This window comes from Trachypithecus francoisi, unplaced genomic scaffold (genome assembly GCF_009764315.1).
Source record: "Trachypithecus francoisi isolate TF-2019V2 unplaced genomic scaffold, Tfra_2.0 Lachesis_group20, whole genome shotgun sequence".
Classification (NCBI taxonomy): Eukaryota; Metazoa; Chordata; class Mammalia; order Primates; family Cercopithecidae; genus Trachypithecus; species Trachypithecus francoisi.
The window spans coordinates 18,734,575-18,752,365 of record NW_022681466.1 but is presented as its reverse complement, the minus strand read 5'-3'; the positions used below and the strand labels follow the sequence as shown (position 1 = coordinate 18,752,365).

The 17,791-nt window shown below is 53.2% G+C and overlaps 1 protein-coding gene across 1 annotated transcript; it reads right to left on the bottom strand.

Moving 5' to 3' along the window:
* Positions 1-4,718: 4,718 nt before the first annotated feature.
* LOC117066998 (keratin, type I cytoskeletal 14) lies at positions 4,719-9,316 on the bottom strand. Its single transcript, XM_033183046.1, has 8 exons — positions 8,720-9,316; positions 7,387-7,469; positions 6,669-6,825; positions 6,201-6,362; positions 5,992-6,117; positions 5,676-5,896; positions 5,536-5,582; positions 4,719-4,975 (listed from the first exon to the last, which is right to left on the bottom strand). Exons 1-8 carry the CDS (start codon positions 9,233-9,235, stop codon positions 4,878-4,880), a joined length of 1,410 nt encoding a protein of 469 aa, XP_033038937.1. The 5' UTR covers positions 9,236-9,316; the 3' UTR covers positions 4,719-4,877.
* Positions 9,317-17,791: the final 8,475 nt, after the last annotated feature.

Here is a 17,791-nt window from a genome sequence, read left to right as displayed (position 1 = left end):
GGAGTTCGAGTTCAGCCTGGCCAACATGGTGAAACCCTGTCTCCACTAAAAATACAAAAATTAGCTGGGTAGCTGGGTGTGGTGGTGGACATCTGTAATCCCAGCTACTTGGGAGACTGAGGCAGGAGAATTGCTTGAATCTGGGAGGCTGAGGTTGCAGTGAGCCCAGATCACGCCACTGCACTCCAGCCTGGGCGACAGAGCGAGACTTGGTCTCAAAAAAACAAATAAATAAAAAAAATTTTTTTTAAATAGTTCTGGCCTCATGAGGTTGTTGTGAGGTTTAAAAGAGCTCATATTGTAAAACTGCTGGTGTGGGGCCCGGCACATAATGAGACATCGTCCTGACTGTCGGCGGCACTGTGGCTGCTCCTGGCTTCCCCACGGACCGTCTGGGCGACTCGGGTTCTCAGCTCCCTTGCTTATTATTAGCCCATCCCTCTGGCCTATTGAGCCCCCATTAAGATCAAAGACTTGTGCCTGTGGGGCCTGGGGAGGACACAGGATGGTTGGAGGATCATAGTTCCTTCCATCAAGGAGCGTCCAGTGTTGCAGGCAAGACCCTCGTTGCTTTGCCTGCACTGTGGAATTTAATCTTCACCAACTGTTTTAGGAGGTATGTGTTAATTTTTAAATCATTTTACAGGTAAGGAAATTTAGGCTCAGAGAGGGTACCTTGGCCACAGTTACAGAGCTAAACAAGGCGGGAATGGAGCCAGGGCCTGCCCTCCAGTGAGCAGGAGCTACAGTGGACACAGGCTCAGAGCTCCTGCTCTCTGTCCCAAGCCCCACACATGTGCTGGGTCCCTCTCTACCTTCTTCCTCATGTCGTCTCTTTTCTTATTCAGTCTGTCTGAATTCACCCCTATCTCCTCTACACCTAAAACAGTAAATTTCGATAAATATGTGTGAATGAGCGAATGAATGAATGAATGAATGCTCCTCCCTGCCTAGTATGGGCCCAGGGCCCTCACTATCCTCTCTTTCCCTGACTCTGTCTCTCTCTGTCTCTCAACTCTATATCCATTTGTTTCTATTTCTGTGTGTCTCTTTTTGCCCTCTCTCTTATGCCAAGTCACCCTCAAAGTTCATCAGAGCATCTTAAAGGAAAAAGGCTTCCTTTTCCAGGCCTGGCCTTACAGGTGACAGTGGCACAGAGGGAAGCCCCATCGGGAAAGCTCGCGCTCAGCAAACAGCAATGGAGGAGGAGCTGGTGACTGCCCTGCACCTGCCTGAGGCCGGTCCATTGCCCTGGAAGTCCCTGACATCCCCTTGTCCCCTTTGTGGCAGCCTCCAAGCTCAGTGAGGTGGGCCAGGGAACCTCCTGGGGTCCCACCAGGACATCAGGACCCCCCAGCCCCTGGGGATTAGGCCTCCTTGGGGCTGCCTCCTCTGACATCTTCCTGTCGCCTACATTACCCAAGCCAGGTTGTCTGTGGCCTTGGGGAAGTGCCATTTGCCTGATTAGGTAGGCACGTACGCCAGTTGCTGCCTATAGAGTTCCCTGGACATATTAGAGATCTTTTCACTATAAAAAAAAAAGCTCCCAAAATCCTGAATTTCAAGGTCAGTTCCACCCCATAAAGCAAAAACAATGGAGTAAGCTAAGAAAAACACACACTGGGCCGGGCGCGGTGGCTCAAGCCTGTAATCCCAGCACTTTGGGAGGCCGAGATGGGCGGATCACGAGGTCAGGAGATCGAGACCATCCTGGCTAACACGGTGAAACCCCGTCTCTACTAAAAATACAAAAACTAGCCGGGCGAGGTGGCGGGCGCCTGTAGTCCCAGCTACTCGGGAGGCTGAGGCAGGAGAATGGCGTAAATCCGGGAGGCGGAGCTTGCAGTGAGCTGAGATCTGGCCACTGCACTCCAGTCCGGGCGACAGAGCGAGACTCCGCCTCAAAAAAAAAAGAAAAAAAGAAAAAAAGAAAAACGCACACTGATCCCATGTGCCTCTCAGTTTTATCTCATCCCTGAGAAAGAGCGGAACAGGAATGAAGCCACCCAGGACGTGGCAAAGCCTGAGCATGGACAGGACTTTGCCACTTTCAGTCTGTAGGACCTGGAGCAAGCCAGTCTCGCTACGGTGAGGTTGGGGGAGTCTTCTAGGTGGCTCACCTAGAAGCCTAGAGGGTGGAAAGAGGGTTTACAGGGAGGCGGAGCCAGAGAGGTCACCTGACCAGCCCCAGGATTCAGAGACGCAATCCCACCTGCCTCCACTAGACTGTGCTATCGAGTCACCTTGCCGGTCTATTGTTTAGCTGAGTGGAGGCCAAGGGAAGGCAGTCAGCATTGTCGGAGCTGCTGGGCTCGTATCTTGAGATGGGTGCTTGTGGCTGCCAGGCTCTGTGAATAAGAGCCCTGTTTATCAGCAGGATCCAAACACTAGCCCTACCCTCCCCAGTGACGTATGGTGGGGAAATCCCGGGAGGAGGGGAGTCCATGTGAGACCCCTGGGGCCACTGCCCTGTCTGACCTCTCCCTCTGGAGCCTGACAGTACAGGGTAGGACCACCTCCCAGCCTCCCTGCTTGACTTCCTCGTCTCCTGGTTCTGAGCCTGCTTTCAGCCAGGTGATCCCAGCCGCCATTTTTACCCACAAGCAAGCCCAGGTCTCCTATGTATTCCCTGCAAACAGTAACGGCAACCACTCAGAGAGGAGGCTTGCCCCCACTGCATGCACCCCAGTCTAAGAGACCTCACGTTTCTATATTCCTCTAAAGCAGATCTCCTTTGGGCAGATACTTTAATCTGGCACCGCCTCCAAGGTAGAGAGGTGTCTGGGGATTCTTATGAAGTTCAGGACATTCTGGGCTTCAGGCCCCACTGGTGACTCTTGCGGTATTTTGCTGTCTGTCCAGGCCCATGTGACCTCTCAAATGTGGGCCACTCCCAAGATTCTTTGCCACACTTGGGCAGGAGGTTCATTGCCCCACTGGGAACCTTAGGAACCAGAGTCCAACACCCCCAGGAGTATCACAAAGCCCCTCACCACACTAGGGTCCTGTACGCTCTAGGGTCCTCAAACCCACCTCTTCTCATTCTCTGAGGAAGCACCCTCAAACCTTCCTCCTTCCTGAGTTGTCCCCTGTACCCCTGAAACTCTAGTACTTCACCTCCAGGATGGCCCAGCCTCACCCAGGGTCACCCAAGGTCAACTTTTTGATGACAAAACTTAGCTTAAAAAATATCCCAGAGTTTCAGAAACACAAAGCAGTCCTCTTTTTCCTGGGGTGGAGGTAGGAACAAGAGAAACCAACATCTCTTCATTCCTTTTCCTAATAACTCACCCCATTACCATTTATAGGGTGCTGACTATGTGCCAAACACAATGCCAAATTCATTGCCTGCATGAGGTCATTCACTCTTGTATCAGCCTTATGCAGTAAAGGTGTTTATTCCCTACCTTGTGAAAGAGGAAACATGGGGTTCAGTACCTTGCCCAAACTCTTCAAGGCTATTCAGCGTAGGAGCCAGGACTCCAATCCAGGTAGTCTGATTCAAAAGCTCAGGCTTTTAGATCCCTTGCCCAAATTTAGTCTTTTTTCAGTCTCTCCCCTACCATTGACTCCCCCTACAAGTTTTCTTCACGCAGCCCAATGAATGAGCTGTTGAAACTGACACAGGACTAGTCAACTCTTTCCTAGCTTGGGGCAGTGAGCCCCACCCACCTCTGGAATCTTCACCACTTACTAGGGTGAGGCTCCTTCCCTTCCCACTCCTTTTCTAGCCCCCCAAAGAGAAGGAAAGGCATTCCCCACCCAGGGGAGGCTCCTACAGTCCTGACTCTTAAGGTATAGTCACTCACTGGATTCTTGTATCAACCTCAAGAAGCAGGGCTCAGCATCCTTACTATACAAGTAAAGACACTGAGACTCAGACTTCCCAAGCTCACATCTGTTACAGAACAGAGCGAGGGTTAAAAACCAGTCTATTCCCAAACCCTCTAAAAATGCTCTAATCATGGATAGATAATCACCATACCCTAGAGATAGTTTACCCAGTATCACCAGCACAGCCATGCCTTGAACCAGCACTATGCCAGGCCCTGTACATTCTTCCAGTGAATTATCCCAACAAACCCATGAGGTAGGTACTATCATTATGCCCCTTTTACAGAAATGGAAGCTGAGGCTGGGAGATGGTCATCAACTTGCCCTAGGTCAACCAAGTGTAAGAAGGATTAGATCCAGCGCCGGAGGCAAGAGAAGGTGGGGTGGAGGGAGACAAGAGTGTCAGGAGAGTTTGAGTTCCTACCTTCAGTTCATGGACCTCCAGTAAGGAACTCTAGGAGACCCCTGAACCCTATGACATTGTATGTATGCTTATTTGAAGGTAGGGGACAGAGGAAAAATCTATAGCTTTCTGTATTCTCCAAGGAATCCCTGATCACAAAAACATTAGGAATCCTTAACCTAACATAGTGCCTGACATAGAGGCACTCAATATCTAGTGAATGAATAAACACACATGACAATGAGTGAGTAAATGAATGAATATCCTTCCATATCCTAGGAGACACCACATAACCTGGTACACACATCCATCTGTGTCTTCTGAGATGGCGAAAGATATCCTGGGACCTGAGCCCAATCCACCCCCAGGACCTTTCTCCCAGTTCCAGGGGCCATAGCCAGGTGCTATGACAAGCTCCAAAGATGCTTCTCCCACTTTCTCCCCACCCCCACTCCTAACAATGACCAGACAGAGGCAAGAATTATGCAACTCAGATAATGAAGCTGTATTGATTGCCAGGAGGGGGTGAGGGTGAAGCAGGGTCCAGGTGTGAAGTGCTTAGGGGTTAGGAGAGGGGATCTTCCAGTGGGATCTGTGTCCACACAGGGGGCCTCCTAGGCCTGAGCGGGGCTGGGCAGCCTCAGTTCTTGGTGCGAAGGACCTGCTCGTGGGTGGACACCACCTTGCCATCGTGCACATCCATGACCTTTGTGCGGATCTGGCGGCTGGAGGAGGTCACTGGGGAAGAGGCGGGAAGAGGACGTTACGAGAGGTGAACAGACAACAGACTAATCAGAAGTAAGGAGGCCAAGAAGGTGAGGAAACTCAAACTGACTCCCCGTTGTCCTCTCCCCTGATTACTGCTTCACTCCCTGCTGTTGCCCAAGCACTGATACCATCAACACTTTTCTTTCAGACTAGGGCTCCGAAAGGTCAGAGACAGAGTCTTTGTCCTCAGATTAGAGCTTCCTAAGAGCTCACACCCAGCTGGTTCCATTCATATGCAACCAATGGAGTGGCCTCGGTGGGAAAAGCCCTGCAGGGCCCTGTTCATGGTGCTGACCACCACAGCAATGGGATCTGCCACAGACACCAGGAAGAAGTAAGAGGTGGGGGCTGCCTCTCCTAGCCCTAAGGAGAGTTTAGAGAATAGCTTCTTCCATCCAAGGAGGTTCACAAGGGAAACTGGGTGACAGCACTAGAGCTCAGCCCTTCACAGAGCCCCTAGCCATGCCTAGACCCACTTGGGGTACAGAGGGTGGCCTGGAGCCCAGGCCTGCAGAGGAGGAAGGTCTTACCATCTCTGGATGACTGCGAGCCAGAGGAGAACTGGGAGGAGGAGAGGCTGTGAAGACAGAGAAGGGCAAGATCATTAGATACATGGTGGGGCCGTGAGAGTGCCATGGGGGGACGGACTAAGGGGAGGGCCAAGACTCACTGGGCATCCTCGCCCTCCAGCAGGCGGCGGTAGGTGGCGATCTCCTGCTCCAGCCGTGTCTTCACGTCCAGCAGGATCTTGTACTCCTGGTTCTGCTGCTCCATCTCGCAGCGTAGCTGGGCCAGCTGTTCCTCCACGCTGCCAATCATCTCCTGAATCTGGGCCAGCTGCATGCAGTAGCGGCCTTTGGTCTCCTCCAGGCTGTTCTCCAGGGATGCTTTCTGTGAGGGAGAGAAAGGGAATCCAGGATGAGTGAGTGTGGCCGTCCTCTCCCTGCCAGTCCTGGGCGCACCACCGTGCCTAGCACTATTCCTACCATGCTGAGCTGGGACTGCAGCTCAATCTCCAGGTTCTGCATGGTGCGCCGGAGCTCCGAGATCTCACTCTTGCCGCTCTGCACCAGCTCGCTGTTGGTGGCTACCTCGCGGTTCAGCTCCTCTGTCTGCAAAAAAGAGAACGCCGTTCACACCAGAAGGCCCCAAAAGGCAGGTGGTCTGGGTTCCTTCCACCTCAAATGACACCCACCTTGGTGAAGAACCATTCCTCGGCATCCTTGCGGTTCTTCTCTGCCATCTTCTCATACTGGTCACGCATCTCGTTCAGAATGCGGCTCAGGTCCACACCAGGTGCAGCGTCCATCTCCACATTGACATCTCCACCCACCTGGCCTCTCAGGGCGTTCATCTCCTGCACAACCAGGGACAGTCCACAGTCAGAAGTTTCACCATGGCAGCGGATTGGGGTTCCTTAGTAAGGCCTGAATACTGCCCTCCCACATCACAATTCTGTCTTGACTCTCCCTTCTCTCTCTCTCTTTTTTTTTTTTTTTTTTTTTGGACAGGGTCTAGCCTTGTTGCCCAGGCTGGACTCAAACTCCTGGGTTCAAGTGATCCTCCCGTCTCAGCCTCCCAAGCAGCTGGGACTATGGGCACACACCACTGTACCCAGCCTCCCTGTGCTTCTTTTAAGCTGGCATCTCCATATAGTTCTCACCTCCTCATGGTTCTTCTTCAGGTAGGCCAGCTCCTCCTTCAGGCTCTCAATCTGCATCTCTAGGTCAGCTCTGGCCAGGGTCAGTTCATCCAGCACCCTGCGCAGGCCATTGATGTCGGCCTCCACACTCATGCGCAGGTTCAGCTCTGTCTCATACCTGGAATGATCCCAGAGAAAAGGAATGAGACACCCACCCTGACCACAGTGAGGGCTTTGTTCTCGTCTCCCTGCAGCTTCTCCCAGAGCTGGTGCCTTGTGGGTGGTTTAAGGAGCCGATCTTGAAAATGGCATGGTGGAACAAAGTGCCCATTGATTGCTCAGATATGAACATTCTTGGGGCCTGGGGATAAGGCAGTTCATCTTGCTGCAGAATTCAGGAGGGGGTTGCGCTTCTAACTTCAGCCAACAAATAATGCGTAAGTCCTCCAACTATGATTCCTTCCTATACTTCAAGGGCAGTTGGGGAAGTGGAAAGTGCCTCTCCCTAAAGCAGCGGTTCTGAAACCTGGCTGTGGACCAGAATCACCCAGGCAACCTGCTATAAATAGCTGAATCAGAACTCCAAGGGTGGGGCCCAAGAGTCTTATTCTTTTATAAGCACCGCAGGGAGTTTTCATGCAGCTATGCTGGCACTGGCTAGTTCTATTTGGGAAACACTGCTCCAAAAATGCCCTACTTTGGGGACACTGGGTGTTCTGGCCCACCATTGCAAACTCACTTGGTGCGGAAGTCATCCGCGGCCAGGCGGGCATTGTCAATCTGCAGAAGGACGTTGGCATTGTCCACTGTGGCTGTGAGAATCTGCAGGTTGGAAAGGGCACAAGTAATTTGTCAAATGGACTTCACAAGCTGGACTTCACTGTAACCTACGTTAAGCTCTTGCCTCATGTTCTTGCCTGAATTCCCCTCTTCCCCCACAAAACTTGACCACAACAGCCTAAAGGAAAACCCCAGATGCCCCAAGCCTGTCCTAAGACTTTGCTAACTCCTGGTCACCAGATAGGGTAGATGTAGCCCAGGGCTTAGAATCAAAAGCCCAGGAGTTCTGGCCCCAATTCTGCCACTGACTTGCTGCAAAATCTGATGGGTCTTGGGGTTTCAAGGTCCCCGCCTCCAGGTGAGGAGAATAATCTGAGGCTCCCTAGCCCTCCTTCCTGAGCTGGCCTCTCTTCTCTCTGCATCAGCCAGCCCTGCCAGTCCTCTGCAGATATGCACATTCCTTTTCAAGCTTACAGGCCATGGGACTTCAAATGGAACTTTCTTAAGAGGTAAAACCCAACTGATACAGGGGATTAGAAAAGAGGACTCAGGGGAAAAATAAGAAGATATATTGGCCCCTGAGTCTGATTGGAGTTCCCTACCTCATCATTGAATTTCCCTAATCCATGCAAGGCATTAGAGCCCAGCAGACTCCTGCTGGGAGGGCTCCCAGGTGATGTGGGAGCAGGGGGCCGGAGTCAGAGGGCACAAGCCTGCCAGTCTCCCTCTGTGCAGGGCACATCAAGGGGCCACACTGATTGTCTCTGCAGGCTCTCCATGCCCGCCTGGCTGTAGGGAGGGACCAGCCTCTACCAAGGCTTATGGGCGGCGGCAGCCACAACCCAGACTAGTGAGCTAATGAGCGGTTTGGATGTCTTGCCTGGTCCCGTTAGAGCCTCACTCCTCCCCCGTGCTGGAGAACAAGTAGCTGCCTCCTGTGCTGGAAGGTAGGGCAGAAGGGCCCCAGCCTTGGCTCTGGCATTAATTTGCTATGTGATCTACAGCTGGTCACAGCACCTCTCGAAGCTTCAGCTGCTTCCTCTATAAAATGTAAGGACAGGAATCACTGATCTCACATGGTCTGAGGATTTGAGATCAGAAGGGGATGAGGAGGCTGGGGAAGGGAGAGCATCTTCCCACTGATCAGCTCTTAGGGCATCCAAGACCTCAAAAGAAGGAATCTGGGGTGGACTCTGTCCTATAGTGAAATCTTAAGGTGTCAGTGGCCTGGGGCATCTATTGTTCCCAGAAGGAGCTAGCTGGAATGGCACTTCTGCTGCCCATTCACCCACCTTGTTCCTCAGGTCCTCGATGGTCTTGAAGTAGGGACTGTAGTCTTTGATCTCAGCGGGCCGCTGCCTCTGGTACCAGTCGCGGATCTTCACCTCCAGGTCGGCATTGGCCTCCTCCAGAGCACGCACCTTGTCCAGGTAGGAGGCCAGGCGGTCGTTGAGGTTCTGCATGGTCACCTTCTCACTGCCCACCAGAAGCCCATCACCACCAGCAAAGCCACCACCCAAGCCACCACCCAAGCCACCACCAAGGCCACCACCATATCCTCCCCCAAAGCCACTACCAAAGCTGCTGCTGCTGCTGAAGCCACCGCCATAGCCGCCCCCCAGCCCGTAGGCTCCCCCAGAGGAGAAGCGGGAGGAGGAGACAGACAGGCCTCCGCCATAGGTGCTGGGGGCGCGGCAGGACCCTCCGGCCAGGACGGAGGAGATGCGGCTGGAGCCGCCCCCGATGCCGCCCCCGAAGGAGCCCTTCATGGAGCTGGAGGAGGTGAACTGGCGGCTGCAGGTGGTCATGGTGAGGAGGAGGGAAGTGAGCGAGCGAGCAGCTGCTGAGTGGAGAGAAGGTGCTCGGGTAAATTGGAAAGGGATGCGAGTGCTTTATACCCATGGGTAGGGGGCGGGCCTGGCACTTTCCATTCCCCTTGGCTTTCATCACCCACAGGCTAGTGCCAACTCCCAGCCAGGTCCCTCCTCTCCTCCGCCTCATCATGTCTGTCATATTTTACTGGAAACTCATTGTTTGGGGTGTTTTGGGCTTTCTTGTCCCGCCAGGCGTGATTCACAGGGGGAGGTGTGGGCCTGCAGGCTACACTTTCCCATCGGGCCCTGGGAGTCCCAGCCCTCAGGAACCCGCACACTGGGCTCAGCCAGGGTGACAGAGAGCAGGGCCTCTGCACCTTAAACCTGGTGACCTGCTAGCTCTCCATGAACTGGATGGGCCTGTAATGTCCACTTAGAGGAAGCCGGCCGCTGCAGGGGACGGATACCCGGCTGGAGGGCACCAGTATGGCAAGGTCACCTTGGGCACAGACAGGCCTCCCTCACTGTGACCTTCTATTAGCGACAAGGAGGTCTGGGGGTCCCTCCCAGGCCTGACCTGCCGTGCTGTGCTGAGAAGCCTGTCCCATCCCTGAAATACACCCAGCCAGTCACGGGTATCATGATTCCCACCCCAACACCCCCATCCAAGAGAAATCCAGACAGCTCTCCCCAGCCCTGCGCACAGACGCTAATATCCTCCCTATGGTGAGGATCTCACATCCACCACACACCAGCGGACGGGCCCACAGCATAGGGCAGGTGGCCTCATGGAGGCCAGGAAACAGCCTGGAGTCAGGTGGGTCCTGGCTCTGCCATTTACACCTCTGTGACCCAGGGCTTGACACTTCTCGGAGCCTCAGTGTTCTCACCTGCAAAGTGGGAGTCATAGCATCTACTCTGCCTACTGCAGTGAGCTCTGAGAAGCCAACGCGACAGCATGTGTGGAAGGGTTTTGTAAACCGAGTATGGCAAGAAGCCTGGTTGGTGTCGTTGTAGCCCAGGCTTAGCCCCAAAGTGGATGGAACTGCATCCAGGAACCAGCCTGGGGACTGTTTTTTTTTCTTCCAGCCCCAGATATCTTCTCAGACACCCAGAACATCCCTAGTGTGGGCAGAAGTCTGGCTCAGGCGCCCTCATTTGAGCCCCTTGTGGAACTGGCCCAGGAGATGTTCTGGGGAGGAGTAGAAGCTGGAGTGGAGCCGGGCTGTGCCAAGGGCAAGGCTGAAGTGGACACGAGGGTCCCTGACTCCTGAAGCCCCAAGGGTCAGGGGACGTTTCTAGGAGTCCACTTGGTCCTGCTTTGGAGGTGTGTATATCAAAACTTCAGCAATCTCCCAGACAACCTCCCAAAGCAAACCCTTCTGGCCCCCACCCCACCCTCCCGTCAGCCCCTCGGCTGCACAGACCCCGGCAGGCATGTTGGGAGGAATGTGGTCGTGTCTGGGGCTGCCTGATGCGTCCTATCTCCTCAGACAGGCCCCAACAGCCCCTGCTGGAGGCTCCAATGCTCTTCCTGGGATCAACTGCTCCTAGAAGAGAAGCAGGACCCTCTCTCACCCCCACCCCCACCTTGACTGTCACCAAAGCAGAAGCCAGGAGGGGAGCCCCCCACTACTGTGGCCTAGGAGCTTGGAAGACACTGCTGAGACAGAAACCTGAGCTGTGGGCTCCCCAAATCTGCCAGCAAAGGACTCTCGAGGATGTGAGTAAGCCAGGGCCCCACCCCGCTCCACCCGCCCCTGACAGACACTCCTAATCTCCCTGCAGAGAATGGTCCCCCCACCCTGGCCCAGCCCTACAATTTCCCCAGAGAGAGGCAACAGGGATTTTGGCTGAGGGACAGATGCTTTTGTTGGGAGGCATGTTGCTGTTGGCTGTGGGGCAAGGGGAGGCTGTGCTCACTGGAGAAAAATGCTGTGTCCAGAGGGATCTGGGAGCGGGAATGGGGTGCACAGCCCAATACCAGCTTCCTCTGTGCCTCTGTGCCCCGCCACCCCCACCACCACCACCCCGTCTTTTTCTTCTGCAGGGATCAGGAATAGAAGCTGCGCATCCCAGGACATAGGAACAGCTCTACTTTCCCTTTCATTTGATTCAATGGAACCCAAAAGAAGCTCCTGCCTCCCACTCCTCCGAGGGGAATCCAAAAGATAAAGATGGCAGGGAAACAATGACAGATCAGCCATGCACATAATCTGAAATGGCACTTCTGCAGCCCCACCTGAACCCCACGCACCAACTCCAGAACCTTAGCATGGAATATAAGCCTGATCCCCCACACCTGGCCTTAGAACCGTGGCCCAACCTGGAGCCTGAGGCTAACCTCTCTTCCCCTGCAGACAAGGACTCAGTGACCAAGGAACTGCAAACGGCCCGGCCAAGCAGGGAGCAGACTTAGAGGACACCACACTCCCGTCCCCTCCCTGATGCCGAAGAAGCATGGTACTCAGACATTTTAAGGGAGGGCATTTTCTGGGGCATCAGGGGTTAAAGGGTTGCCAGTTTTGACTGCTGAGGCCCAGAGTACGCCCCGCCTCTGGACTTCTAAGCAGACTTTGTGTGAGCACCATTACCTGACCCTCCCTCCAGCCTGCCCCAAAAGGAGGGGGATAAAGGAGGAGCCCCGGGCAGGACCTCTTGTGGTTAGTGAGTCTCCCTGCACCACCCTGCATGGGGGAGCCGTGTGCCAATCCAAACAGGTGAAGCAGGCAGGGCCAGGCAGCCCCCACAGAGCCCACACTGTGTGCTGAGGACTCTGCTGGGCACCAGGAGATGCCATCCTAAGGAAGGAGGAGACCTCAGGACAGCCCCTGCCCTTGGAGTGCATGGCCTAGTAGAAGAGACAATCCCGGCCTGTAGGAAGGTCCCAGCATCAAAGAGAAGCAGGAATGCACATCAACATTACTTAACATACAAACAAACAGAAGAAAAGCACAGACAAGAGAGATTGGTTTCCCAGGGCTGCCATAACAAATTACCACAAATCTGATGGCTTAAAACAACTAGCTGGGCATGGTGGTTGACGCCTATAATCCCAGCACTTTGGGAGGCCAAGGCAGGTGGATCACCTGAGGTCAGGAGTTCGAGACCAGCCTGGCCAATATGGTGAAACGCTGTCTCTACTAAAAATACAAAAACTAGCCAGGTGTGGTGGTGGGCACCTGTAGTCCCAGCTACTCGAGAGACTGAGGCAGAAGAATCACTTGAATTGGGGAGGCAGAGGTTGCAGTGAGCCGAGATTGCACCACTGCACTCCAGCATGGGCAACAGAACAAAACTCTATCTCAAAAAAAAAAAGAAAAGAAAAGAAAAGAAAAAAGCAACAGAAATGTATTCTCTCTGGAAACCGTAAGCCCTGACTCAAGGTGTTGGCAGGGCCACACTCCCTCTGAAGACTCTGGGGAAGAGCCCTTCTTTGCCTCTTTCAGCTTCTGGTGCCTCCCTGAGTTCTCGGCTTGTGGCAGCATCGCCCTATCTCTGCCTTCATATTCATGCAGCCTTCGTCTCTGTCCTTTTCAGTCTCTTGTTGGACACTCATTGGATTTAGCAATCTCTCTACTCCAGTAGGATCTCATCTCAAACCTTACCTTACTTACATCTGCAAATCCCCTATTTCCAAATAAGGGCATATTCTGAGGTCCCCGGTAGACCTGATTTGGGGGAACCCTATTTGACCCACTATACCACAGAACAGACTGGGTGCTCGTCACCTCACAAAGCAATAGTAAAAACTGGTGGGGAGATGGCTGAGATGAGATGTGGGGGTGGTCCAATCTGGAAGGCTTCTGGGAACAGCCTTTAGCGTGACACCTCAAGTTGCCAGGGATTGGATGGCAGGGAGCCACGGAATTCTCAGGTCTTGGGTCTGTACTTGACATCATCCACTTTTTTTTTTTTTTTTTTGACACAGGGTCTCCCTCTGCCGCCCAGAGTGGAGTGCAGTGCTAGAATCACAGCTCACTGCAGCCTCAATCTCCTGGACCCAAGGGATCCTCCCACCTCAGCTTCCCAAGTAGCCAGGACTGCCATCATGCCCAGCTAGTTTTCACTTTTTTGTAGAGACGAGGTCTCACCATGTTGCCCAGGCTGGTCTCAAACTCTTGGGCTCAAAGGATTCTCCCACCTCAGCCTCCCAAACTGCTGGCATTACAGGCATGTAATGCCATACCCAGCTTCTTTTTTTTTTTAATTTTTATTTTGAAATAATGTTACATTTGGCTGAATACAGTGGCTCATACCTGTAATCCCAGCACTTTGGGAGGCTGAAATGGGTGGATCACTTGAGGCCAGGAGTTTGAGACCAGCCTGGCCAACATGACGAAACCCCATCTCTACTAAAATATATAAAAAGTTAGCTGAGTGTCATGGCAAGTGCCTGTAAACCCAGCTACTTGGGAAGCTGAGGCAGGAGAATTGATTGAACCCAGGAGGCGGAGGTTGCAGTGAGCCGAGATTGCACCACTGCACTCCAGCCTGGGCAACAGAGCAAGACTCTGTCTCCAAAAAAAAAATTTAATAAATAATGAAATAATGTTAGCCTTTAAGAAAAAGTTACAAAATAGTACAGAGAGTTCCCGTGTATCCTGTGTATCCTTCACCAAGCTTCCCCTAATGTGAACATACCACATAAGAATCATACGATTTCTGAAACCAATATATTAACATTGACACAATACTGTTTTTTTTTTTGTCTGAGATGGAGTTTTGCTCTTGTTGCCCAGGCTGGAGTACAATGGTGCAGTCTCGGCTCACTGCAACCTCCGCCTCCCAGGTTCAAGCGATTCTCCTGCCTCAGCCTCCTGAGTAGCTAGGACTACAGGCACTCACCATGAAGCCCAGCTAATTTTTTGTATTTTTAGTAGAGATGGGGTTTTGCCATGTTGGCCTGGCTGACCCCGAACTCCTGACCTCAGGTGATCCACCCACCTCAGCCTCCCAAAGTGCTGGGATTACAGGCCTGAGCCACCACGCACTATTAATGAACTACAGGCTTTATTGGAACTTCCACCAGTTTTTCCACAAATGTTCCATTTCTGGGGCAGGGTCCAATTTCAGTCTCCACATTGCATTTAGCTTTCACTTCTCCTTAGTCTCCTCCTATCCGTGACAGCTCCTCAGTCTTTTCTTGTCTTTCATGACCTTGTCACTTTTGAAGAGTACTGGGGTGATCAATTATTTTGCAGAATATCCCTCAGTTTGGGTTTTTCTGATGTTTCCTCATGACCACTTTGAGTTTATGCACTTTGGCAAGAAAACCACAGAAATGAGGTTGCATCCCGTCAGGCACGTTGGACAGATATGTCGTGTGTCTTACCACTGGCACCGTCAGTCTTGTTCACTTGGCTTAGGTGGAGCTGCTGGATTTCTCTACTATCACGTTTCTGTTTCTCCCATTGAAATTAATAAATACCTTGAGGCAGGTACTTAGAGGCTATGCAAAAATTCCGTTTCTCCTTAAAATCTGACCCACTGAACTTTGCCTCCATCAGTGGAGGGAACGAGCTCACGTCAACCTGAGTTTAAGAGCCTCATTTGAAGGAACTCCTTGAGGGACTGTGGCTTTCAGGAGAGACTTTGGGAGACCCAAGCCCAGAGAAAGAACTCTTTCCTACTCTCTTGTCCAGCCCCAAAGCCAGACTAGGCCTCCTCAAACCCTCTCTGTGCCCCAAGACAGCAGTCCCCAACCTTTTGGCACCAGGGACCAGTTTCATGGAAGACCCTTTCTCTATGGACCTAGGGGGCTGGGGGTGGGGAGGGTTTCGGGATGAAACTGTTCCTCCTCAGATCAGCAGACATTAGTTAGATTCCCATGAGGAGCACACATCCTAGATCCCTCGCATGCACAGTTCAAGAGAGGGTTTATGCTCCTATGAGAATCTAATGCCACTGCTGACCTGACAGGAGGCGGAGCTCAGGCGACAGGAGGTGGAGCTCAGCAGGCAATGCTCACTCACCAGCAGCTCACCTCCTGCTGTGTGGCCTGGGTCCTAACAGGCCACAGCTGGTAGAGTCTGTGGCCCAGGAGTTGGGGACCCCTTCCCTGAGACACTCCCATGCCGGCTTCCCTTCACAATGTCTTATCTTGGAGAAATAGCACATACTTCTCTCACGATTGTCTAGAGCCTTGCTAGGCCCCGGCCAGCCCTGGGGAAAGAAGTGGGGAATCTGGCTCCTCTCATGGCACAGATGGGAAGTCTTGAGTCCAGAAAGGCCCAGAATCAAGTAACAAGTTGGAGCCCCCCTTGTGATTCCCAGGCCCCCAGAACCTGCCCGGGGCTGAGCTTCTCTTTTCCTCCTGGCAGAGTCCTGCGCCCCTTCCTCTCCTCTCGGCCCCTCTGCACCCTCCCCTGGAGTACCCCCAACCTCTGGACTTCTAGGCAGGCTTTGTGTGAGCAGCATTACCTGACCCTCCCTCCAGACTGCCCCAGAAGGAGTGGGGTAAAGGAGGAGTCTAGGGCAGGGCCTCTTGTAGTTAGTGAGTCTCCCTGTACCACCCTGCATGGGGGAGCCCCGTGCCAATCCAAACAGGTGAAGCGGGCAGGGTGAGGCAGCCCCCCAAGAGCCCCACCCCCTTCACCTTGCCCATCCCTCTCCCCGCCAAGCCTCAGAAAACTGTGTGGAGAGTGGGTAAAACTCCTAGAGCTCAGGGCTGTCAGAGTGGGCTGAGACAGTGGGCTGGGGAGGGAGCAGCCTCTGCTTCCAGAAGGACAGGGCTTGCAGGGAGGCCATGAGTTGGCTAGAAGGCAGGATTGCAGCACAAGGGAGCAGGAGGCTAGAGCACCTCCTGAGGCCCCAGGATCCCCTTTCCCCCAGAGAGCAGGAGCGTAGAACACTTCCTGAGGCCCTGGGGTACCCTTTTCCCCAGACAGCTATGCCGCCTGCTGATTTCCCAGGCCAGCCTGCCCATCTGGGCTGACACCAGAGATGGGCTGAGCCAGCGTTTCAGTGTCTGTGCCCTTGTCTGAGCCCCCGAGCTGTGCCACAAGGCTGACAACAGAGCTCGGCCAGCCCATATTATAGAAGAAGAAAGCTCAGAGGTGGAGGAGTTCCCCCAAGGCCCACAGCAAGCCAGCTGCTCATTCAGGGTTCCACCTCAGCTCAGCTGGCTGCAGGCCTCACTTTTTAATGACACGTCCCCTCCTGCTAGAAAATCCCCAGAGGTCAGAGTCAAAAAGAGCCTCTAGACCAGGCTCTTAACTTTACAGCTAGAAAATGTGAGTCCCAGCCAGGGAAGGAACATGTTCAAGGTCACACAGCAGAAGTGTCCCCTGGGGTTCTGAGCTAGGCAGCCTAAGAATATGCCTGGGGTGAAAAGGGCTGTGCCTGCATCCCAGAATCATGTTCAGGTTGTTAAAAATGCAGACAGTCAGGTGGCCAAAAGCAAGGAATAGATTAGTTTACAGCCCTGCTGCTAGCTCTCAGTTCAGGCAAAATGCAGCTTAAATGCTCCAGCCCATCACTCATGAGGCCCCACTGTAAACTGGGTCCCCTCCCCAACAGTCCTGTCCCCTTGCTGGTCCCCACATCTCCATCCATTTCCAATCTCTGCCTGAATCTCCACATATGTCCTCTCTTCCTACCCAAACCCCTCACGTTCTTTAAGGCCAAGCCTCAGTTCCACATATGGTTTACGCAGATTCCTGCAGACTATGTGGCACAAAGTAGGTGCTCAATGAAGAAAGGAAGGACAGAGGGAGGGGGGAGGGAGAGTAAGAGGAGGGAGGAGAGAAAGAGGATGGGGGGAGGGAGGAGAGAAAGAGGATGGGGGGAGGGAGGAGGGAGAGCAGGAAGAGGGGAAAGGGAAGAGGGTATGGGAATGTAGAAGGGGGATGGATGGATGGATGGATGGATGGATGACAGGTGGACAGATGGATAGATGAGTGGAAGGAAGGGAAGAAGGAGAGAAAGTGGAGGGATGAACGGGTGGGGTGTGGTCAGGCAGGGAAGTAGATGAATGGATGAATGGAAGGAAGAAATAATAATGGATGAAAGGATAGAGGGATGAACAGGAGGTGGGTGGATGGTGGGTGGGCAGGTGGGTGAAGGATAGTGGAGCATTGAGAAAGGACAACCAGCCCAGCTGGGGACAGCAGGGGCCAGCATCCTAGAGGAGCTCTTAACTGATCTGAACCTTGAAGATGAGTACATGCTGAGCAAGCAGTGGAAGTGAGGATGGACGTCCTATTTACCCAAGGAAGCACCCGGGTGAAGTGCAGACGTGTGAAAGACTGGTCTGATGGAAACTGCAAGCAGTTATGTATTGCTGGTGTTCACAGCCAAGGCTGGGCCTGCCTGATGAAACTGAGAGCCTTAGGCCAGGTGGTAATAAAGGTGCTGGGAAGCTCAGACTTTATCCTGACGACACTAGAGCCACTGAAGGGTCCTAAGCTGGTGAGTGATGCTGTCGGATGTTTCACAAAGGCCACCCTGGGGTCCGTGCAGAACATACTTTGCCATGGTGTAGGGGACAAGCAGGGAGAATTTGCCATATCCAGGTAAGGGATGTTGTTGGCTCAGACCTCTCCTCTC